This window comes from Falco rusticolus, chromosome 17, assembly GCF_015220075.1.
Source record: "Falco rusticolus isolate bFalRus1 chromosome 17, bFalRus1.pri, whole genome shotgun sequence".
Lineage (NCBI taxonomy): Eukaryota > Metazoa > Chordata > Aves > Falconiformes > Falconidae > Falco > Falco rusticolus.
In genome coordinates, this window is record NC_051203.1 from 1,604,753 (window position 1) to 1,623,141 (window position 18,389).

At 66.4% G+C, this 18,389-nt stretch overlaps 3 protein-coding genes across 6 annotated transcripts; all 3 read left to right on the top strand.

Moving 5' to 3' along the window:
- Positions 1 to 547: 547 nt before the first annotated feature.
- AMPD2 (adenosine monophosphate deaminase 2) lies at positions 548 to 10,532 on the top strand. 4 transcript variants are annotated; one of them, XM_037410156.1, is made up of 18 exons: positions 548 to 679; positions 4,315 to 4,445; positions 4,657 to 4,787; positions 5,109 to 5,177; positions 5,780 to 5,891; positions 5,987 to 6,173; positions 6,274 to 6,415; positions 6,552 to 6,641; positions 6,890 to 7,019; positions 7,108 to 7,302; positions 7,491 to 7,622; positions 7,741 to 7,904; positions 8,044 to 8,170; positions 8,305 to 8,468; positions 8,547 to 8,667; positions 8,749 to 8,922; positions 9,155 to 9,265; positions 9,377 to 10,532. In XM_037410156.1, exons 2-18 carry the CDS (start codon positions 4,416 to 4,418, stop codon positions 9,590 to 9,592), a joined length of 2,295 nt encoding a protein of 764 aa, XP_037266053.1. In that variant the 5' UTR covers positions 548 to 679; positions 4,315 to 4,415; the 3' UTR covers positions 9,593 to 10,532. The 4 variants fall into 4 exon arrangements, with proteins under 4 accessions (XP_037266053.1, XP_037266050.1, XP_037266049.1 ...); XM_037410152.1 differs by lacking the exon at positions 548 to 679 and adding an exon at positions 1,718 to 2,081; XM_037410155.1 differs by lacking the exon at positions 548 to 679 and adding an exon at positions 2,243 to 2,365.
- Positions 10,533 to 10,760: 228 nt separating this feature from the next.
- On the top strand, positions 10,761 to 14,639 carry LOC119158356 (glutathione S-transferase 2). The gene is made up of 8 exons (XM_037410159.1): positions 10,761 to 10,896; positions 11,000 to 11,075; positions 11,826 to 11,890; positions 11,976 to 12,057; positions 12,141 to 12,241; positions 12,467 to 12,562; positions 12,636 to 12,746; positions 14,125 to 14,639. Exons 1-8 carry the CDS (start codon positions 10,861 to 10,863, stop codon positions 14,218 to 14,220), a joined length of 663 nt encoding a protein of 220 aa, XP_037266056.1. The 5' UTR covers positions 10,761 to 10,860; the 3' UTR covers positions 14,221 to 14,639.
- A 1,237-nt stretch (positions 14,640 to 15,876) lies between these two features.
- Positions 15,877 to 18,269, top strand: LOC119158357 (glutathione S-transferase Mu 1-like). The gene is made up of 8 exons (XM_037410160.1): positions 15,877 to 16,000; positions 16,757 to 16,832; positions 16,939 to 17,003; positions 17,093 to 17,174; positions 17,371 to 17,471; positions 17,633 to 17,728; positions 17,807 to 17,917; positions 18,040 to 18,269. Exons 1-8 carry the CDS (start codon positions 15,968 to 15,970, stop codon positions 18,133 to 18,135), a joined length of 660 nt encoding a protein of 219 aa, XP_037266057.1. The 5' UTR covers positions 15,877 to 15,967; the 3' UTR covers positions 18,136 to 18,269.
- Positions 18,270 to 18,389: the final 120 nt, after the last annotated feature.

The window sequence follows — 18,389 nt, forward strand, 5'->3', positions numbered from 1 at the left end:
CCCCCCCAAAGGTGCTGCAGGTCCCTGGCACGTGGGGTTAAGGTCCCTTAAATCCCTGCACCCCACAGGGTCACTGGGGTCTTCACGTCCCCTTACTGGTGTCCCTCTGTCCCACCTGGCATGTGTGCCCCCCCCCCACACACACAGGCTCCCTGCTGCCAGCCGCGGTGGCATGGGGACAGCTTGTCCCCGCTGTCCCTGTGGACACAAAGCCCCTTCTGAGCTTCTAATGAACTTGGCGCTAATGAAGGGGGCCTAATTAAAATACCAGACCCCCCCCTTCGGTGTCACAGACAGGCGGACGGACACTGCTGGGGAGGGGACACGGCTTTCGCCCAGAGCTCAGGCTGGGGGTCCCCACCGTGCCCCCCTCCCTGACGGCTGTTGTGCCCCCCCAGCCTGGCACAGGGGGGGGCCTGGTGGGTGGCGTCACCTTGCTGTCCCCTCTCTGGCTCCATGGCAAGATGGGGTGGGGGACATGGGGGGACGGGCCCTGGCGGGTGGCATTCCCTCCGCTCCGGCAGCGGCTAAAAATACCCCCCCTGCTCCGCTGCTGGATTAGGGGACTCGGCCAGGCGCTCGGCGGGGACACAGCCCAGAGCCCCCCCAAACGTGTCCCCAACACCCCCCAAACCTGCCCCCAACACTCGAGGCCACGGCAGCGGAGCCGCCAGCACAGGTAGGAACACGCGGGGCAGGGGGGGACGGGACACAAGGGTGTGACACCCCCTGGCACCCTGCAGCTGCTGGGGGGGGGGGTGTCCCCTGTATGATGGCACCCCCAGCTTGGTGGGGGTAACGGGGGGGTTGGGGGAGCTGGGGGTCAAGCCCTGAGCTGTTGCCCCATGGGGACATCCCCTGTGGGTGCTTAGCCCCCCCCCCCCACACGTAGGGGCTGGTGGGGGGTGATGGTGGAGTGTGAGCCCCCTCTTTTGGGGTGCTGCACCCCATCTGAGGAGGTGATGCCCCGTTTTGGGGGGTACTTGGTCTTTTTTTGGGGGTACAATGTCTAATGGGGGAGTGACGGGCTGTGCTGGGGGGCACGGTGCCTGCCCTGGGGAGGGGGTGCCTGTCCTGGGGGGGTGGGTATCTGTCGGGGGGTGCAGCGCCCAGCCAGGGGGGAGGGTGTACCCCAGCTCTGACTGGGCTGATCCCATCTCTGTGGGGGGCAGGGAGTGACACCCTGTTGGGGGCGGGGGGGGCAATGCCTGTCGGGGGGGCACAGTGCCCATCTCGAGGAGGCTGCACTGTTGCTGGAGGTGCCACTGACATTTGGGGGGGGAGGTGGTGGTGTCTGATACCATTTCTTGGGGGGGCACAATGCCTGCCTGGGGGGGGGGGGGGCACGATGCCTGCTTGGGGGGCACAGTTCCTGCTGGGGGATCATGATTCCTGCCTGAGGGTTATGATGCCTGCCGGGGGGGGGGGCACGATCCCTGCCTGGGGGGGCACGATGCACGCCTAGGGGTGACAGTGCCTGCCTGGGGGGGCACGATCCCTGCCTGGGGGGGCACGATGCACGCCTAGGGGTGACAGTGCCTGCCTGGGGGGGCACGATCCCTGCCTGGGGGGGCACGATGCACGCCTAGGGGTGACAGTGCCTGCCTGGGGGGGCACGATCCCTGCCTGGGGGGGCACGATGCACGCCTAGGGGTGACAGTGCCTGCCTGGGGGGGCACGATCCCTGCCTGGGGGGGCACGATGCACGCCTAGGGGTGACAGTGCCTGCCTGGGGGACACGATGCGTGCCGAGGGGCGCATGATCCCTGCCTGGGGGGCCACGATCCCTGCCTGGGGGGGTCACGATCCCTGCTTGGAGGGTCACGGCTGTCGCCGGGGGGGCTCTCAGCACCCATCTCGGGCAGAGCCCAGCGGCGCAGCAGGACTGGTTGCTCCGACAACCTTCCTCCTCCTCCTCCTCCTCCTCCTCGCCCACATCCTCCTCCCGCCCCATCCTCTTCCTCGGGCCGGCTTCCGGCCGGGCTCCGCCGGGGACTTTGGTCCAGCCCCGGGTTTCCTGCATCAATCATCAACCAGGGGAGGGAGCGGCGGCCATCGCCCGGCCCTGCCGCCCTGCTGCCGTAAGAGTCCCCGCCGGGGCCACCCCCGCCACCGCCACCCCCGCTGCCACCCCCGCTGCCACCCCCGCTGCCACCCCCGCTGCCACCGCCATCCCTGCCACCGCCGCCATCCCTGCCATCCCTGCCGCTGCCGCCCCTGCCCCCGCTGCCGCCCCTGCCCCCGCTGCCCCCCACCATCCCCGCCGCCCCCCGCCCCGCCGCCCCCGGAGCCGCCATGTCCTCGGCCGCCCCGGCCAAGTGCCCCTTCAAGAAGCGGGGCAGCCTGCAGGCCCCCAGCCCCGCAGGTGAGCCCCCCCCCCCGGGGCTGAGCCCCCCCCCCGGGGCTGAGCCCCCCCCCCCCTCCCCGCTGAGTCCCCCCCCCCGGCGGCGCGGTGCCGGCAGCCCACGGGCTGGTCCCGGTCACGCCAACCGGGGGGGGCGATGCTGGGCGGGGGGGATGTGGGTGCTAAGCGGGGTGGGGGGTGTCTATATTTGTTTATATTGGGGGGGGGCGTGCTGGGCTGCTGCCTGGGGGTGCGACGGGGCGGCGTGCCCATCACCGTGGCGTCTGGGCTGCTCCGCGGGCCCTGCCGATGCCGGGGGCTGGGGGGGGGGGAGGCAGCGGTGTCGGGGTGTCTTGCGTGTCACCCCCCCCACGCGGCAGCGCGGGGCCGAGGGGGGGCCTCTGCGGCGGAGCGGTGGCGCAGTGGGCGCTGTGTGCCGGGGAGGGGGGGGCTGCAGGGTGCTGGGACCCCGCGGGGGTCAGGGTGCTGGTGTTGGGGCAGGGGGGGCTTCATGTGTCACCCCCTGGGTGGTCCTGGCTGGCAGCGTGGCACTGGGTGCTCGGGGGGGGGGGGGGGGAGGGGGAGCTGGTGGCACCTTGTGGCTGGCACCCGGGTGGCACGGCTTGGGGGGGCTCGGGGTGCTGCTGGGGTGGCACAGGGTGATGGGCATGTCCCGGGTGGGTGGCACAGGGTGACAGACGTGTCCCAGGTGGGTGGCACAGGGTGATGGGCATGTCCCGGGTGGGTGGCACAGGGTGACAAGTGTGTCCTGGGTGGGTGGCACAGGGTGATGGGCATGTCCCAGGTGGGTGGTACAGGGTGACAGGTGTGTCCCGGGTGGGTGGTATGGGGTGACAGGCATATCCCGGTGGCACAGGGCACCCTGGGTGTCACTGGGCACCAGCCCTGCTGCGGTGCCACCAGCTGCCACCGCTGCCCGGTGCGGGTGGGCACCCACGGGTACCTGTGTGGTGGGAAACTGAGGCAGGGCAGGGGGTGGCTGAAATGTGGGGGCGGGGGTGGGTGATGGGGCACCCCCTGCCCCCCCAGTCCTGGTTTGGGTGATGCGGGGAGGATGCACTATGGGAGCAAATGGGGTGGAGGGCTTGTAGGGTGGGGGCAGGACGCCTGGGTTCACCCCCCCCAGCTGTGCTGGGTGGGTGAGGGTCTTTTACTGGTGGCCCCAGTTTAACCAGTGGGGCCTGATTTCCAGTGCTTCAAACCCCCCAGTGGTGTTTGGCAGTGCAGGTGGTGGGTACGGGGAGTGCAGAGGAGAGTGCTGGCACCCAGGGGTGTCCCCTGACACGGGGGGGTGCTGGGGGGGGCTGCTTCATGGGGGGGGGGGTGTGGGGGGGCACTAACCCCCCCAGCCTGGTGGCCTCAGTGCAGGTAGGACCCGGGGTGCTCTGGGGGGGTGGGGTGTCAGGGTGATGAGGTTTGTTTGCTTGGGGGGGGGGAGGTTTGCCTCCCCTTCCTCCCAGTTTGGGGGTACCCCCCCCCCCCCAGGGTTGTGGCTTTCGCACCGGATGGGGGGAGCAGGAGGCTGGACGGGGCGGGGGGGCATTGCTGGTGTTGGGAGGGTGGGCAGAGGGGTGGGGGGGTGGATGGAGCTGCCTGGCTGAGAGAAGGGGAGGAGGGGGGTGTGATGGGGGGGACCCCAGTGTCCTACCCCCCGCCATGCCAGGAGGGCCCTACCCCCCCCCCCCCCCCGAGCCCCTCATTCACTAATGCTGCTGGCTCGTTACCCCACCGAGGGGGCCAGCAGCCCCCTTTTTGCACCGGGGGGGGGGGGGGGCTGGGGTGGGCTTCCTCCCTTGAGCCACCTCAGTTTCCCCATCACCGCTGTGGGGACCAGTATCCCACTTCTGGGGGGGGACACACGGATGGACTGTGGAGGAGCTGATTAACCCCCCCCAGCCCGGGTCGGGGGGTCTGAGCCCCCCCAGCTCATGCTGTCCGGGTGTCTGCAGAGCTGCGGGCTGGGCCGGGGTCCCGGCCCCTGCAGTCGGCGCGTTCCCTGCCCGGGACCCCCCACTGCCTGAAGCATTTCCCGGTGGATCTCCGCACCTCCATGGACGGCAAGTACAAGGAGATCGCCGAGGTGGGTCGGTGGGTCCCCTGCAGCCGGGTGTCAACGAGAGGGGGGGGGGTGTCTCCCCTCCATTCTTCCCCCTCCCATCCTCTCCCCCCCCCCCCCCCACCTTTCCAGCTTGGTTTGGAGGGGGGGATGGGGTCTGCCCCCCCCCGCCCCGTGCCCGTTCCCCTCCCGGGCTGAGACCGGGCACAGCTCACGGCAGGGATGATCCGGGCAGGAGCTGTTCTGCCGCTCGCTGGCCGAGAGCGAGATGCGGACGGCGCCCTACGAGTTCCCGGAGGAGAGCCCCATCGAGCAGCTGGAGGAGCGGCGGCAGCGCCTCGAACGCCAGATCAGCCAGGACGTCAAGTAAGCTGGGGGGGTGGGGTGGGGGTCCCATCATCCCCCCCCTCCTCCATGGGACGGGACAGGCCGCCCCCTCCCCCACCCCGGGTGCTGCAGGGGGGGCTGTTGGTCCTCTGTGCCAGCTCTGTGTCCTCTCTCCCGTGGGTGTTGCGCTTGGTGTCCCCTTTTTAATTTTTTTTTTTTCTGGTTTCTGTGTGGTTTTTCGTTGTTTTCGGCATTAATGGGGTGTTTTCTCTCCCCGGCCCCTCTCTCCCCCCCTCCCCCCGCCTCGTCCTGGCTGTCCCCCCCCCCTCCCCATCCCCGCTGCTGCCTGCTTGTCCCCAGACTTGAGCCCGACATTTTGCTCAGAGCCAAACAGGACTTCTTGAAAATTGACAGTGCCGCCGACTTACAGTGAGTGTCCGGCTCGGTGCCACCGGCCGGGGACACGGGGGGGTATCAGGGACCCCCCCAGCCCCACTCTGACCCAGCCTCCCCCCACCGCTCCCCCAGACAAAGAGCTGGGAGGTCCCTGCGCGGCTGCTCTCGCTGGCACTGAAGGAGTTAATGCAATAAGAGGGGTGGGGGCGGTTGGGATGAGCTGGGGGGGGTCCCACCCCGCTGGTGGCACAGGACCCCATCCTGGCCCTGTCACCCCCCACCCCAGACAGGGGGTCCGATGCTGCGTGTCCTCCTCCCTCCTGTCTCCGCTTGGGAGTTGTCTCTGTCATGAGTTATTTCGTTCTCTGTCCCCCCCCCGCCACTTTCCGTTTTGCTGATGTGGGGCTGGGGGATGTATCTGGGGGGGGGACAGCAATGCCACCACTGCTGCCGCCATGGGTGGCACCCAGCTGCCCGAAACTGGTGGTGGCATCCCTGGGGACACCGTCACCCTCCTGCCACCCTGGGGCTGGATGCAATTCCTGGGGTGGGGGTTGGCGCTTCTCCCGGGGGGGGCCCACGAGGGTGGGGACAGGCCATGTCACCATGTCACCGGCCACTGTCTGTACCCACAGGCTCTTCAAGGAGCAGAGTGAAGACCTGGTGGACCATGTCCCCAAGGAGCGGGAGGCACTGCTGGAGCGGGAGTTCCAGCGGGTCACCATCTCTGGGGAGGAGAAATGCGGGGTGAGCCCCCACCCACCCACCCCAGGACCGGGCGAGGGTCTTCAGGGTGCCAACCCCACCTTGGGGTGGTGGTTTTTTGGTGTCCTTCCCCCCAGGTGCCCTTCACGGACCTTCTGGATGCGGCCAAGAGCGTGGTGAAGGCGTTGTTCCTGCGGGAGAAGTACATGGGCTTGTCGCTGCAGAGCTTCTGCAAGACCACCGCCCGGTACCTGCAGGAGCTCTCCGAGAAACCCCTGGAGACCCGCGGCTACGAGGAAGTGCCCGAGACCCCCGTGGCCGCCGGTGAGCCAGAGCTGGTGGGATCTTCATGTTGCCATGGGGTGCTGGAGGAGCTTTGGGGGAGCCATCTGATGATGCGTGCCTCGTTGGGTGTCTCCCACAGATGCCCCTGTGCACCCCCCGTTTGCGGAGCAGCACCCCTACGAGATGTGGGACCCCCAGGCCATGCCGGCTGATCTGGGCTTCGGGCTGAAGATGGTGGATGGTGTGGTGCACGTCTACACCAAGCAGGACCTCACCGACAAGTGAGCCCTGGGGGTCACTCGCTGGCATGAGGAGTTTGCTGGGGGGCTGCGGTGGGTGGCGAGGGGCACGGGGGGGAGCCCACCGGGTGGTGGCCTCACACGTGACCCATCTCCATGTCCCGTCCCCCTCCCCCAGGAGCACGGAGCTGGACCTGCCATACCCCGACCTGCAGGAGTTCATCGCCGACATGAATTTCCTCATGGCTTTGATCATCAACGGGCCCATGTAAGGAGAAGGGTCCCACCGCGGGGGGTCTCTTGGTGGGGACAGAACCTTGGGGACAGCACCAGAGGACATGACGGTGGCTATGACACATGGTACTGGTGCAGCTCCCACATCCGTCTTCACGGTCACCGTGCACAGGGAGGGGTGCCGAGGGTCCGGAGCCATCATCCTGGTGGGCACCAGCCTTTTGGGGTTGGCCGTTCTCCCTCCTGTCCCCCAAACTGATGCCTCCTCCCCACCTTGGGCAGCAAATCCTTCTGCTACCGCCGGCTGCAGTACCTGAGCTCCAAGTTCCAGATGCACGTGCTGCTCAACGAGATGAAGGAGCTGGCGGCCCAGAAGAAGGTGCCCCACCGCGACTTCTACAATATCCGCAAGGTACCCGCCGGCTCGTGATGGGGGGTCCTGGCTTGACCCTGGGGCGCTTGGAGGCTCTCGGGGCTGAGCAGCCCCTCTGGCCATGCAGGTGGACACCCACATCCACGCCTCGTCCTGCATGAACCAGAAGCATCTCCTGCGCTTCATCAAGCGGGCCATGAAGAAGCACCTGGATGAAATCGTCCACGTGGAGAAGGGCAAGGAGCAGACGCTCAAGGAGGTCTTCGAGACCATGAACCTCACCGCCTACGACCTGAGCGTGGACACGCTGGATGTCCACGCGGTACGGGGGGATGCCTCCGAGTCCTGGAGCTGAGCAGGGCCCCCAGCCCATCTCTGGCCAGGGTGGAGGATCTTCTCCAGGGGTTGTCCCAGGGTGGGGTGGGGGATGCCAGGGGGCTCTGCATAGGGATGTTGTGGTGGCTCGGGGGTGACGAGGGGTCTCGGCTCACATCTGCGTCCCGCTGCCAGGACCGCAACACCTTCCACCGCTTTGACAAGTTCAATGCCAAGTACAACCCCATCGGCGAGTCCATCCTGCGGGAGATCTTCATCAAGACGGACAACCGCGTCTCGGGGAAGTACTTTGCCCACATCATCAAGGTGAGCAGCGCTGCTGGGTGACCCTCCACATCTCCCTCCATTGCCTGCGGTGGTAATGCCACCCACGTCCCCCTTCCCAGTGGCCGAGGGGTGACGCTTGCCCCTCCGGCCCCGGCAGGAGGTGATGTCCGACCTGGAGGAGAGCAAATATCAAAACGCCGAGCTGCGGCTCTCCATCTACGGCCGCTCCCGGGACGAGTGGGACAAGCTGGCCCGTTGGGCCGTCAACCACCGCGTCCACTCCAACAACGTCCGCTGGCTCGTGCAGGTGCCCCGGCTCTTGTGAGTAACGGGGGGGGAAGATACCCTCAGCTGGGGCCACGTCCTGGGTGGGGAAACCAAGGGCATCCCCCACTGCTGGGTGGCGTGGGGTGGGGTGGGACAGGACAGCCAGCTCTGAGCGGGTGCTGTCCCCCTGCAGTGATGTCTACCGGACGAAGAAGCAGTTGGCCAACTTCCAGGAGATGCTGGAGAACATCTTCCTACCTCTTTATGAGGCCACTGTCCACCCTGCCCAACACCCGGAGCTGCACCTCTTCCTGGAGCATGTGAGCACCACGTCCCGCTCCAGGGGAGGGGGACAGGGGGCACCAGGGGCACCCAAACCCCCCAGCCTTGAGGGCTGGGGTGTATCTCCCGCTGGAGCGGTGACCGTCCCACCCTGTGCTGGTCTCTCCCGCAGGTGGACGGCTTCGACAGTGTGGATGACGAATCCAAACCAGAGCATCACATCTTCAACCTGGACAGCCCCTTGCCGGGCAACTGGGTGGAGGAGGACAACCCCCCCTACTCCTACTACCTGTACTACATGTACGCCAACATGACAGTGCTCAACCACCTCCGACGGTAAGGCCACCTCGGGGTCCCCAGTCCTGGGGGGGTTCCTGGGGGGGCCGGACGGTGACGGTCAGCCCCCCGTTGCAGGAAGAGGGGCTTCCACACCTTCGTCCTGCGCCCGCACTGCGGCGAGGCTGGCCCCATCCATCACCTCGTCTCGGGCTTCATGGTCTCGGAGAACATCTCCCATGGCTTGCTGCTCCGCAAGGTGAGCGGGGACTGGGGTGCCCGTGGGGGCCGGGTGCGTGGCTGGGACCCCCCCTCACCCTGCCATCCCCCCCCCCCCCAGGCCCCCGTCCTGCAGTACCTCTACTACCTGGCGCAGATCGGCATCGCCATGTCCCCGCTGAGCAACAACAGCCTCTTCCTCAGCTACCACCGCAACCCCCTGCCCGAGTACCTCTCACGGGGGCTCATGGTCTCCCTCTCCACCGACGACCCCCTCCAGTTCCACTTCACCAAGGTGACCGGTTGTTGGTGGGGGGTTATGGACCACCGACCCCCCCCAAAATGGCTATGGGGTGGCTACCAGCCAAGCCGTGGCAATGGGCCAGGGTTGGTGGTGGCCGGGAGCGAGGCGATGCCAATAGGCTCTGGAGGATGCTGATGGTCCAGGGGGGTGGGAGAAGCTGGGGACCCCCATCCTCTCCAGGGCGTGGCCCATGGGTGGGTGCTGAGCCATGTGCCCCCCCCAGGAGCCGCTGATGGAGGAGTACAGCATCGCCACCCAGGTCTGGAAGCTCAGCTCCTGCGACATGTGCGAGCTGGCCCGCAACAGCGTCCTGATGAGCGGCTTCTCCCACAAGGTACCGCGCCTCCCCCGTTCCCACCGGGACCCCCGAGCACCGTGGTGGGTGCTGGCAGCACCCAAGGGTGCCAGGCAGCTGTGGGAGCTTCCCCCTTGCTCCTCTCCCCAGGTGAAGAGCTACTGGTTGGGTCCCCACTACCTGAAGGAGGGTCCGGAGGGCAACGACATCCGTCGCACCAACGTCCCCGACATCCGCGTGAGCTACCGCTTCGAGACGCTGTGCCAGGAGCTGACGCTCATCACGCAGGCGGTGCAGACCGAGGAGCTGGAGACCATCCAGGAGGAGGATGCTCTCACCATCACCTCCACCCTGGGCACCCACTGACTCCCCCCCTGAGCTTCTGTCCAGGACCCCTCTGTCACCCCACATCCCCCCAGGGCTTCGCTGCCGTCCCCCTCCTGCTACCTCCCGCCCTGGGAAGGGGACGTTCCCCGCTGCTGTCCCCAGCGCCCTGCCGGTGCCACCGTGGGGGTCGGAGTTTGCAGAGTTCTTTCCGTTTCTTGGGTTTTTTGGTCTTTTTTTGTTGTTTTGTTATTTTTTTAACGTGTGTCTCCTCGCTGGATTGGTCCCTGCCAGGCTTGGTGGCATGGGGATGATGCTACAGGAGGTGACATGGGTGTGGGCACTGCTGGAGGGTCCTGGCTTCACCTCCCAGCTTGGGACACGGTGACAAGTTGGGGGACACCGGTGCTGGCCGTGGGGATGTTGGGGGACCCAGCCCAGCAGCAGGACGCAGAGCCTGATGCTTTTTAATTGCCTGCCCCCCTCTCCGTCCGTTTTCTCACCCCACGGGGACATGGGGACAAGCCAAGCAGCAGCTGAGGGACCCAAACCCGAGCTCTCCGCGCCCCCGGGCTCCTCTCGCACCCTCCCGCTGGGTGCCACGGCAATGGGGACCCGGTGGCCCAGGGGACATGGGGTGCTGTCTGGAGGGGTCGGTACCTGGCGGAGGATGCTCCATCCTCCTCATCACCTCAGGGAGGAAGGCAGAGGGGCCGGGGGAGGTGACATCTGTCCCTATCCCCCATGCTCCCAGGAGCTGTTTGTGGCCCGGATCGGGCTGGATGAGGCTTCTCCTTCCCGGTGGGGTGTTACCCTGTCCCCGTCCCCCCGTCCCCCCATCCCGGTCCTTCCTCCCACCATGGTCCGGAGCTGGTGGCCAGCGCTCCCAGGAAAACATGATGGCGACCATGAAAAAAAAGGAAAAAGTTAAAAAACCCCCACAAACGACCAAGCATGAAAAATAAAGTATTTAAGTAAAATACTTCAATTTAAGCGTGGTGGTGGTGGGGGGGGGGGTTGTGGTAGGAAGTATCGTGGCCCCAGAGGGAAACTGAGGCAGCAGGAGGGTGGCCCCATAGGTGGTCACCATAGGGTTGTGTGTCCTCCCCGATGGCTTGGCTTTGGGGATGGGGGGGTCCCCACAGTGAGGGGGGTGGGGGATCCTGGGCGGCAGGTGGCCGTTGACCCCGTGGCTGGCAGGACACCGTGGCACCCTGCCTGCGCCCGGTCACGGGAGCAGAAAGGGGAGGGCCCAGCACCTTTGCCCCGTTCCCATCCGTCTCCCTGCAGAGCTGGAGCTGGGTGCCGCCATGGTGGTCACTCTGGGATACTGGGACATCCGTGGGGTGAGTGGGGGGGGTTGGGGTGAGGGTCCCAGTGTGTGGGGGGTCCTGCGGAGCACAGGGGGGGTGTTGGTGGGTGCTGATGGTGGGTGCTGTGTCCCCCCAGCTCGCCCATGCCATCCGCCTGCTGCTGGAGTACACGGAGACCCCCTACCAGGAGAGGCAGTACCGGCCCGGCCCCGGTGAGGGGGGCAACCAGGGACCACCCCCCCGTGTCCCCTCAGCCCCCGCGTCCTCATCACCCGGGTTCGTGCTGTGTCAGAAACCGGCTGGGGAGGAGACCCCCTCCCTGTTCCGCAGGGTGACAGCGCAGCCTGTCCTTCTGCCCCCCTCCCCCCAGCTCTGGGGGGGCACCCCTGCCCCCTCCCCACCCTGGACCTCGCCCCCTGCTCAGGTCCCCCCTTACCTGCCCAGGGTGCCTGGGATGGGGGGGGGGGGGGCACACATGGCTGCTCCTGGGGTGCAGCAGAGACCCCCCTGCTGCACACTCCCCCCCTCCCCAAATTTGCTGTGGGTGCGATGATGGGTGCCTGGGGGGGTACCCCTGCCGCCTCCCCACCCTGGACTTTGACCCCTGCTCAGCGCCCCCCTTACCTGCCCAGGGTGCTTGGGACGGGGGGGGGGTACATGTGGTTGCTCCTGGGGTGCAGCAGAGACCCCCCCCTGCTGCACGCTCCCCCCCCCCCCCGAATTTGCTGTGGGTGCAAGGGGGGGGTACCCCCTGCCCCCTCCCCACCCTGGACCTCGCCCCCTGCTCAGGCCCCCCCCTTACCTGCCCAGGGTGCTTGGGATGGGGGGGTACATGTGGCTGCTCCTGGGGTGCAGCAGAGACCCCCCCTGCTGCACACTCCCGCCCCCCCCCGAATTTGCTGTGGGTGCGATGATGGGTGCCTGGGGGTGTCCCCCCACCCCATCTCTCTGCCCTCCCCCAGCCCCTGACTTTGACCCAAGTGACTGGACCAACGAGAAGGAGAAACTGGGCCTCGACTTCCCCAACGTAGGTGATGGACAGGGAATTGGGGGGTGGGCAGGGGCTGGGGGGGCACCACAGCTGACTCCCCCCTATGCCTCCCCCCCCCCAGCTACCCTATCTCATCGATGGCCCCACCAAGTTGACGCAGAGCAACGCCATCCTGCGCTACATCGCCCGCAAGCACAAGATGTGTGAGTGATGGACGTGGGGGGGGGGTCCCAGCACCAAGGGGGGGTCTCTGGGGTGGAGGGGCTGATGTGTCTCCATCCCGCAGGTGGTGAGACGGAGGAGGAGATGCTGCGCGTGGACATGCTGGAGAACCAGCTCATGGATTTACGGATGAGCTTCGCCCGGCTGTGCTACAACCCCGACTTCGTGAGTACTCCCGTGGGGGGGGGGCACAGGGGGACGGCCCCCCACCCCTGGCCACCAGGGTCTTGTCCCCAACCCCACTGGGGACAAGGGGAATCAAGGTGGCCAGCATGGGGGGTGCGCTGGGTGCATCCCTGGCCTGGCTGCAGTCAGGGGGGGATGCCCCCGGGTGCTGGGGGAGTTGGGGGGGCAGCCCCCACCCCAGCTTTGCCCCCCCCCCCTTCCCAGGAGAAGCTGAAGCCAGCGTACCTGGAGCAGCTGCCGGGAAAACTGCGGGAGCTGTCGCGGTTCCTGGGCTCCCGGCCGTGGTTTGCAGGGCAGAAGGTAGGTGGGGGGTGCTGGGGGGTTTGGGGGGGTCCTGTGGGGGCTGACCCCTCTGTCACACCCCCCCCCCCAGCTCACCTTCGTGGACTTCTTGGCGTATGACGTGCTGGACCAGCACCGCATGTTCGTCCCCGAGTGCCCTGAGCTGCAGGGCAACCTGGGCCAGTTCCTGCAGCGCTTCGAGGTGAGTGGGGACACGCGGGGACACCCCACTGTCACCGTCCCCGACACCCTGCTGTCACCCACCCCGACACCCCACTGTCCCCAGCACTATCTGTAGCACCCCAGTGTCCCTGGCCCCATCCTGGGACTCTGGTGTCCCCATCTCTGCCCCAACACCCTGGGGTCCCTGTCCCCATCTCCAACACCCCAGTGTTCCCACCCCTGTCCCCAACACCTTGGGGTCCTTGTCCCCATCCCTAACATCCCGGTGTCCCTGTATCTGTCCCCATCCCTAACACCCTAGTGTCCCTATTCCTGTCCCTGACACCTGGGGTCCCCATCCCCACCCCGACACCCCGGTGTCCCTGTCCCCATCCCTGAAATTCTGGTGTCCCCAACCCCATCCCTGACACCCTGGTGTCCCCATCCTCGATACCTTGGGGTCCCCATCCCCACCCTGACACCCTGGTGTCCCTGTTCCTATCCCTGACACCCCGGGGTCCCTGTCCCCATCCCCATCCCTGACACTCCCCATCCCTACCCCTGACACCCGGTACCCCTGTCCCCATCCCTGAAACTGTGGTGTCCCCATCCCTGACACCTCGGGGTCCCTGTCCCCATCTCTGAAACTCTGGTGTCCCCAACCCCATCCCTGACACCCTGGGGTCCCTGTCCCCATCCCTGACACCCCAAGGTCCCTGTTGCCATCCCCATCCCTGACATCCTGGTGTCCCCATCCCCACCCCAGACATTCCAGTGTCCCTGACCCCAACCCCATCCCTGACACCCTGGTGTCCCTGTCCCCATCCCTGACACCCCGGGGTCCCTGTCCCCATCCCCATCCCTGACATCCTGGTGTCCCCATCCCCACCCCAGACATTCCAGTGTCCCTGTCCCCATCCCCATCCCTGACACCCCAGGGTCCCTGTCCCCATCCCCATCCCTGACATCCTGGTGTCCCCATCCCCACCCCAGACATTCCAGTGTCCCTGTCCCTATCCCCATCCCTGACATCCTGGTGTCCCCATCCCCATCCCTGACACCCCAGGGTCCCTGTCCCCATCCCCATCCCTGACACCCTGGGGTCCCTGTCCCCATCCCTGACACCCCGGGGTCCCTGTCCCCATCCCTGACACCCTGGGGTCCCTGTCCCCATCCCTGACATCCTGGTGTCCCCATCCCCACCCCAGACATTCCAGTGTCCCTGTCCCCATCCCCATCCCTGACACCCTGGGGTCTCTGGCCCCATCCCCATCCCTGACACCCTGGGGTCCCTGTCCCCATCCCCATCCCTGACACCCTGGGGTCTCTGGCCCCATCCCCATCCCTGACACCCTGGGGTCCCTGTCCCCATCCCTGACACCCCGGGGTCCCTGTCCCCATCCCATTCCTCCCCGCAGGCTCTAGAGAAGATCTCCGCTTACATGCGGTCGGGGCGCTTCATGAAGTCCCCCATTTTCTGGCGCACGGCGCAGTGGTGCAACACCAAGGAGTGAGCGGGGTGTCCCCCCGTGTCCCCCCCGCCCCCCCGTGCTCCCCTCGCACCCCCCTCCCACACCCCCAGCCCCCTCCCCTGTTGAATAAGTTGCGGGGGTGGGGGGTGGGTGCTCCCCCCTTGTCCAGCTGCTGTGATGAGCATGGAATCATAGAATCGTGGGAATGTAGAGTTGTGGAATCGTGGAATCGTGGAATTGTGGAATCATGGAGTTGTAGAATTGTGGAATTGTATAATTGTGGGATTGTGGAATCATGGAATCGTGGAATTGTGGAATTGTAAGTTTGTGGAATCGTGGAATTGTAGAATTGTGGGATTGTAGAATCGTGGAATCATGGAATTGTGGAATCATGGAATTGTATAACTGTGGAATTGTGGAATCGTAGAATCATGGAATCATGGAATTGTGGAATTGTGGCATCACTGAGGTTGGAGAAGACCTTTAAGGTCGCCGGCTCCAGCCACTAACCCAGCACAGCCAAGGCCACCACTAACCCATGTCCCCAAGTGCCACATCTCAGTGTCTTTTAAATCCCTGGGGGATGGTGACACCCCCCTGCCCCCCCAGCAACCTGTCCGAACCCACCGGGCAGGCACACTTGGGTGGGTTTTGCTAATAATGGAACGGGATAAATAAGCTGTAATTTATTTTTTTTTTGGGGGGGGGGTTTACATTGTGGAACACCCCCAGCTTTGCACAGCCCTGACCATCCTGCCGGGGGCTGTGGGGACCCCCGCCTTGTGGGGGGATCCCCCATCTTCTGGGGGTGACTCCTGGGGGGTAATGGAAGAGGGGGCTATTGGACCCTCCTGCACCCTGGGGTGGGGGGTGGCCATTCCCACATGCCCCCCCTCCCCACATAATGGGGACCCCCATGGGGGATGTGGGCCCCCCGAATAATGAGGCCTCCATGCAAATTAGGGGCTTGAAAGGGGGGACACCCGTGCCGCTTGAGGGGGGGGTCACAGAGACACTCATGCCCCCCCAGGATAAGACAGTGCCTATGCAGACAGGGGGGGCTGCTCCCCAAAGCCAAGGGGACCCCCATGCAGTCCGAGGGGCTTCAAGGGAGGATTCGTGCCCCTCCCCAAAATAAAGGGGACCACATACAGCTTGGGGATGCAAAGGCGGCATCATCATCCCCCCCCCCTCGATGAATATTGGGGGGGTCATGGGGAGGCCCATGCCCTTCCCAGGACTAGGGGACCCCAATACAGACTGCCCCCCCCCCCCCCCCAGGATAAGGGGGACTGCCCATGCACCCTGGGTGATCCAAGGGGGGGTACTCATGCACCCCCCCCAGGTAAGGGGGACCCCTATGCCATCGGGGGGGCCACAGACCCCCGGGGTAAGGGGGACTGCCATGCACACCGTGGGGCTCAAGGGGGGGCAGCATGTATCTTGGATGGGTTGCAAGGGGGGGTCCCATGCCCCCAGGATAAGAGGGATCCCACACGGACTGGGGGGGCTGCTCCCCAAAGCGGGGGTGGGGGCGCACCCCAGGATAAGGGGTCCCCAGGGACCCTGGAGGCAGCTCAGAGCCCCCCCCCGTAACCCGGGGGGGGGGGGGGGGGCGCACAGGGGACACGACTCCACCCACCCCCAGCCACATCCAGCGCGGTCTCCCGCTAAGCCCCGCCCCGCCGCGCCCCGCCCCGTTAAGCCCCGCCCCCAACGCGAGGAAGGGGCGGGGCGGGGCCGCGATCACGCGGAGGGGGGCGGGGCAGAGGGAGCGGCGCGTGCGGCCATGGCGGTGTTGGGCTACTGGGACATCCGCGGCGTGAGCGTGGGGCTGGGGGGGGGGAACGGTCTGACCCCCCAGCGTGGGCTCCCCCCTGTTCCTGGGGGGGCTCTGGGGGTTCCCCTGCTCCCGGGGGGGACGACTGAGGGGGGTCTTTCTGCTTCTGGAGGGGGCTGGGTGATCCCTTGCCCTTGGGAGGGGGCTGGGGGGTCTCTCTGCTTCTGGGAGGGAGCTGTGGGGGTCCTCTGCCCCCGGGGGGGTGTCTCTCTGCTCCTGGGGGTGGGCTGTGGGGGTCCCCTTGGTCTTGGGAGGGGTCTGGGGGGTCTCTCTGCTCCTGGGGGGAGAGCTGGGGGGGTCCCCTTGGTCTTAGGAGGGGGCGGGGGGGGGGTTCGCTGCTCCTTAGGGGGGATATGGGGGTCCTCTTGGTCTTGGGAGGGGGCTGGGGGGGTCTCTCTGCTTCTGGGAGGGAGCTGTGGGGGTCCCCTGCTCCCGGGGAGGGGTGTGTCTTTCTGCTCCTTTAGGGGGGATATGGGGGTCCCCTTGGTCTTGGGAGGGGGCTGGGGGGGTCTCTCTGCTCCTGGGGGGCGAGCTGGGGGGCGTCCCCTTGGTCTTGGAGGGGATGTTGTTTTGGGGGGAACCCAGTGGGTTGTGGGGTCCCCCCTGCCTGTGGGGGGTGGGTGGGTGGACAGACAGATGGGATGTGGCTCATCCTCCTCTGTACCTCAGTTTCCCCATGATGGGGGGGTGGGGGATTTTTTTGGGGTCTCACTGATCCCCGCCCTCCCCCCCCCCCAGCTTGCCCATGCCATCCGCCTGCTGCTGGAGTACACCGAGACGCCCTACGAGGACAAGCTCTACAGTTGTGGGGAAGGTAGGGGGGGGGCAGGGGGGTCCCCACACCACCCTCAACCTCTCTGGCTTCTGGGGGGGGGGGGGGGGCACAGCATCACCCAACACCCCCCTGTCCCCCCCTCCAGCTCCCGACTACGACAAGAGCCAGTGGATCAATGAGAAGGAGAAGCTGGGGCTGGACTTCCCCAACGTAGGTGGTCTTGAGCGGGGGGTGGCCCTGGGGGTGGGTCCCGGGTGGCCCCATGCCTTGGTGGCCCCATGCCTCGGTGTGTCCCCCAGCTCCCTTACTTCATCGACGGCCCCACCAAGCTGACGCAGAGCAACGCCATCATGCGCTACATCGCCCGCAAGCACAAGATGTGTGAGTGCTGCGTAGGCTTGGAGTAGGGATGGAGTAAGGTGGGGTGGGCAGGGATGGGGTGAGGTAGGGTTGGAGTTGGGCTTTGGCGTTTGGATTATGGTTGGAGTTGGAGGTAATTCCAGCTTACTCCGGTTGGAGTAAGGTTGGAGTTGGGCTGTTGTGGGATGCCCCTGGGTGCTGTGTCCCCATCGCGCAGGCGGTGAGACGGAGGAGGAGATCCTCCGCGTGGACATGCTGGAGAACCAGATCATGGATTTCCGCATGAGCCTGGTGATGGTCTGCTACAACCCCGACTTCGTGAGTGTCCCGGCACTGGGTGACCCGTGCCGGGGGTCCTCCCTGGCCATGCCTTGGGCTGCCCCAGCCTCGAGGACCCCCTGTGGGGAAGGTGCTGTCCGCTGGGGGGGGGGGGGCAGGGTGCCCAGCCTCCCCCCTCCCACTACCCCTCCCTCCTGCAGGAGAAGCTCAAGCCGGGCTACCTGGAGCAGCTCCCGGGCAAGCTGAAGCTCTTCTCCAACTTCTTGGGGGACAGAAAGTGGTTTGCAGGAGAGAAGGTACAACCGAGACCCTGGAGGGGGGGCAGGGGGGCTGGGCAGGGGGTTTGTCCTCACTGTGTCCCCTCTCCATCCCAGCTCACCTTCGTGGACTTCCTGATGTTCGACGTGCTGGAGCAGAACCGCATCTTTGAGCCCAAGTGCCTGGAGCCCTTCAAGAACCTCAAGGACTTCATGGATCGCTTTGGGGTGAGCGAGGCCACCCTGGCCGTCACCTTCCTGCCCTGGGGAAGGTCCCTGGCCCCCGGGGGCATCCAGAAGTGGGGGGATACCCCGGTGGGAGGGGTCTCTGACATTGCCTTTGCCCCCAGGCCCTGGAGAAGGTGGCTGCCTACATGAAGTCCAGCCGCTTCCTGAAGATGCCCATCAACAACAAGATGGCCAAGTGGGGCAACAAGAAGGAGTAGGGGCTTAGCATGGGGCAAGGGCAGCTGGGGGGTCCTGACCTGGCCCCCCCGGCACCCTCCATTGCAGGGTGGGGTGGGCACAGCTGGTGTGAAGCCCCCCAAGACAATAAAGTGCTTTAGATGTGGCACCCTGAGCCCCCGCCCCGAGTACTGTGGTGCTGGGGAGTGGTGGTGGGGGGTGCTGAGCTTGCCCCTCGCCCATCGTGGGGAGGCTGGTGGGTGTGGGGGTGTCATCCACCGCCCCAGCCCCCCGC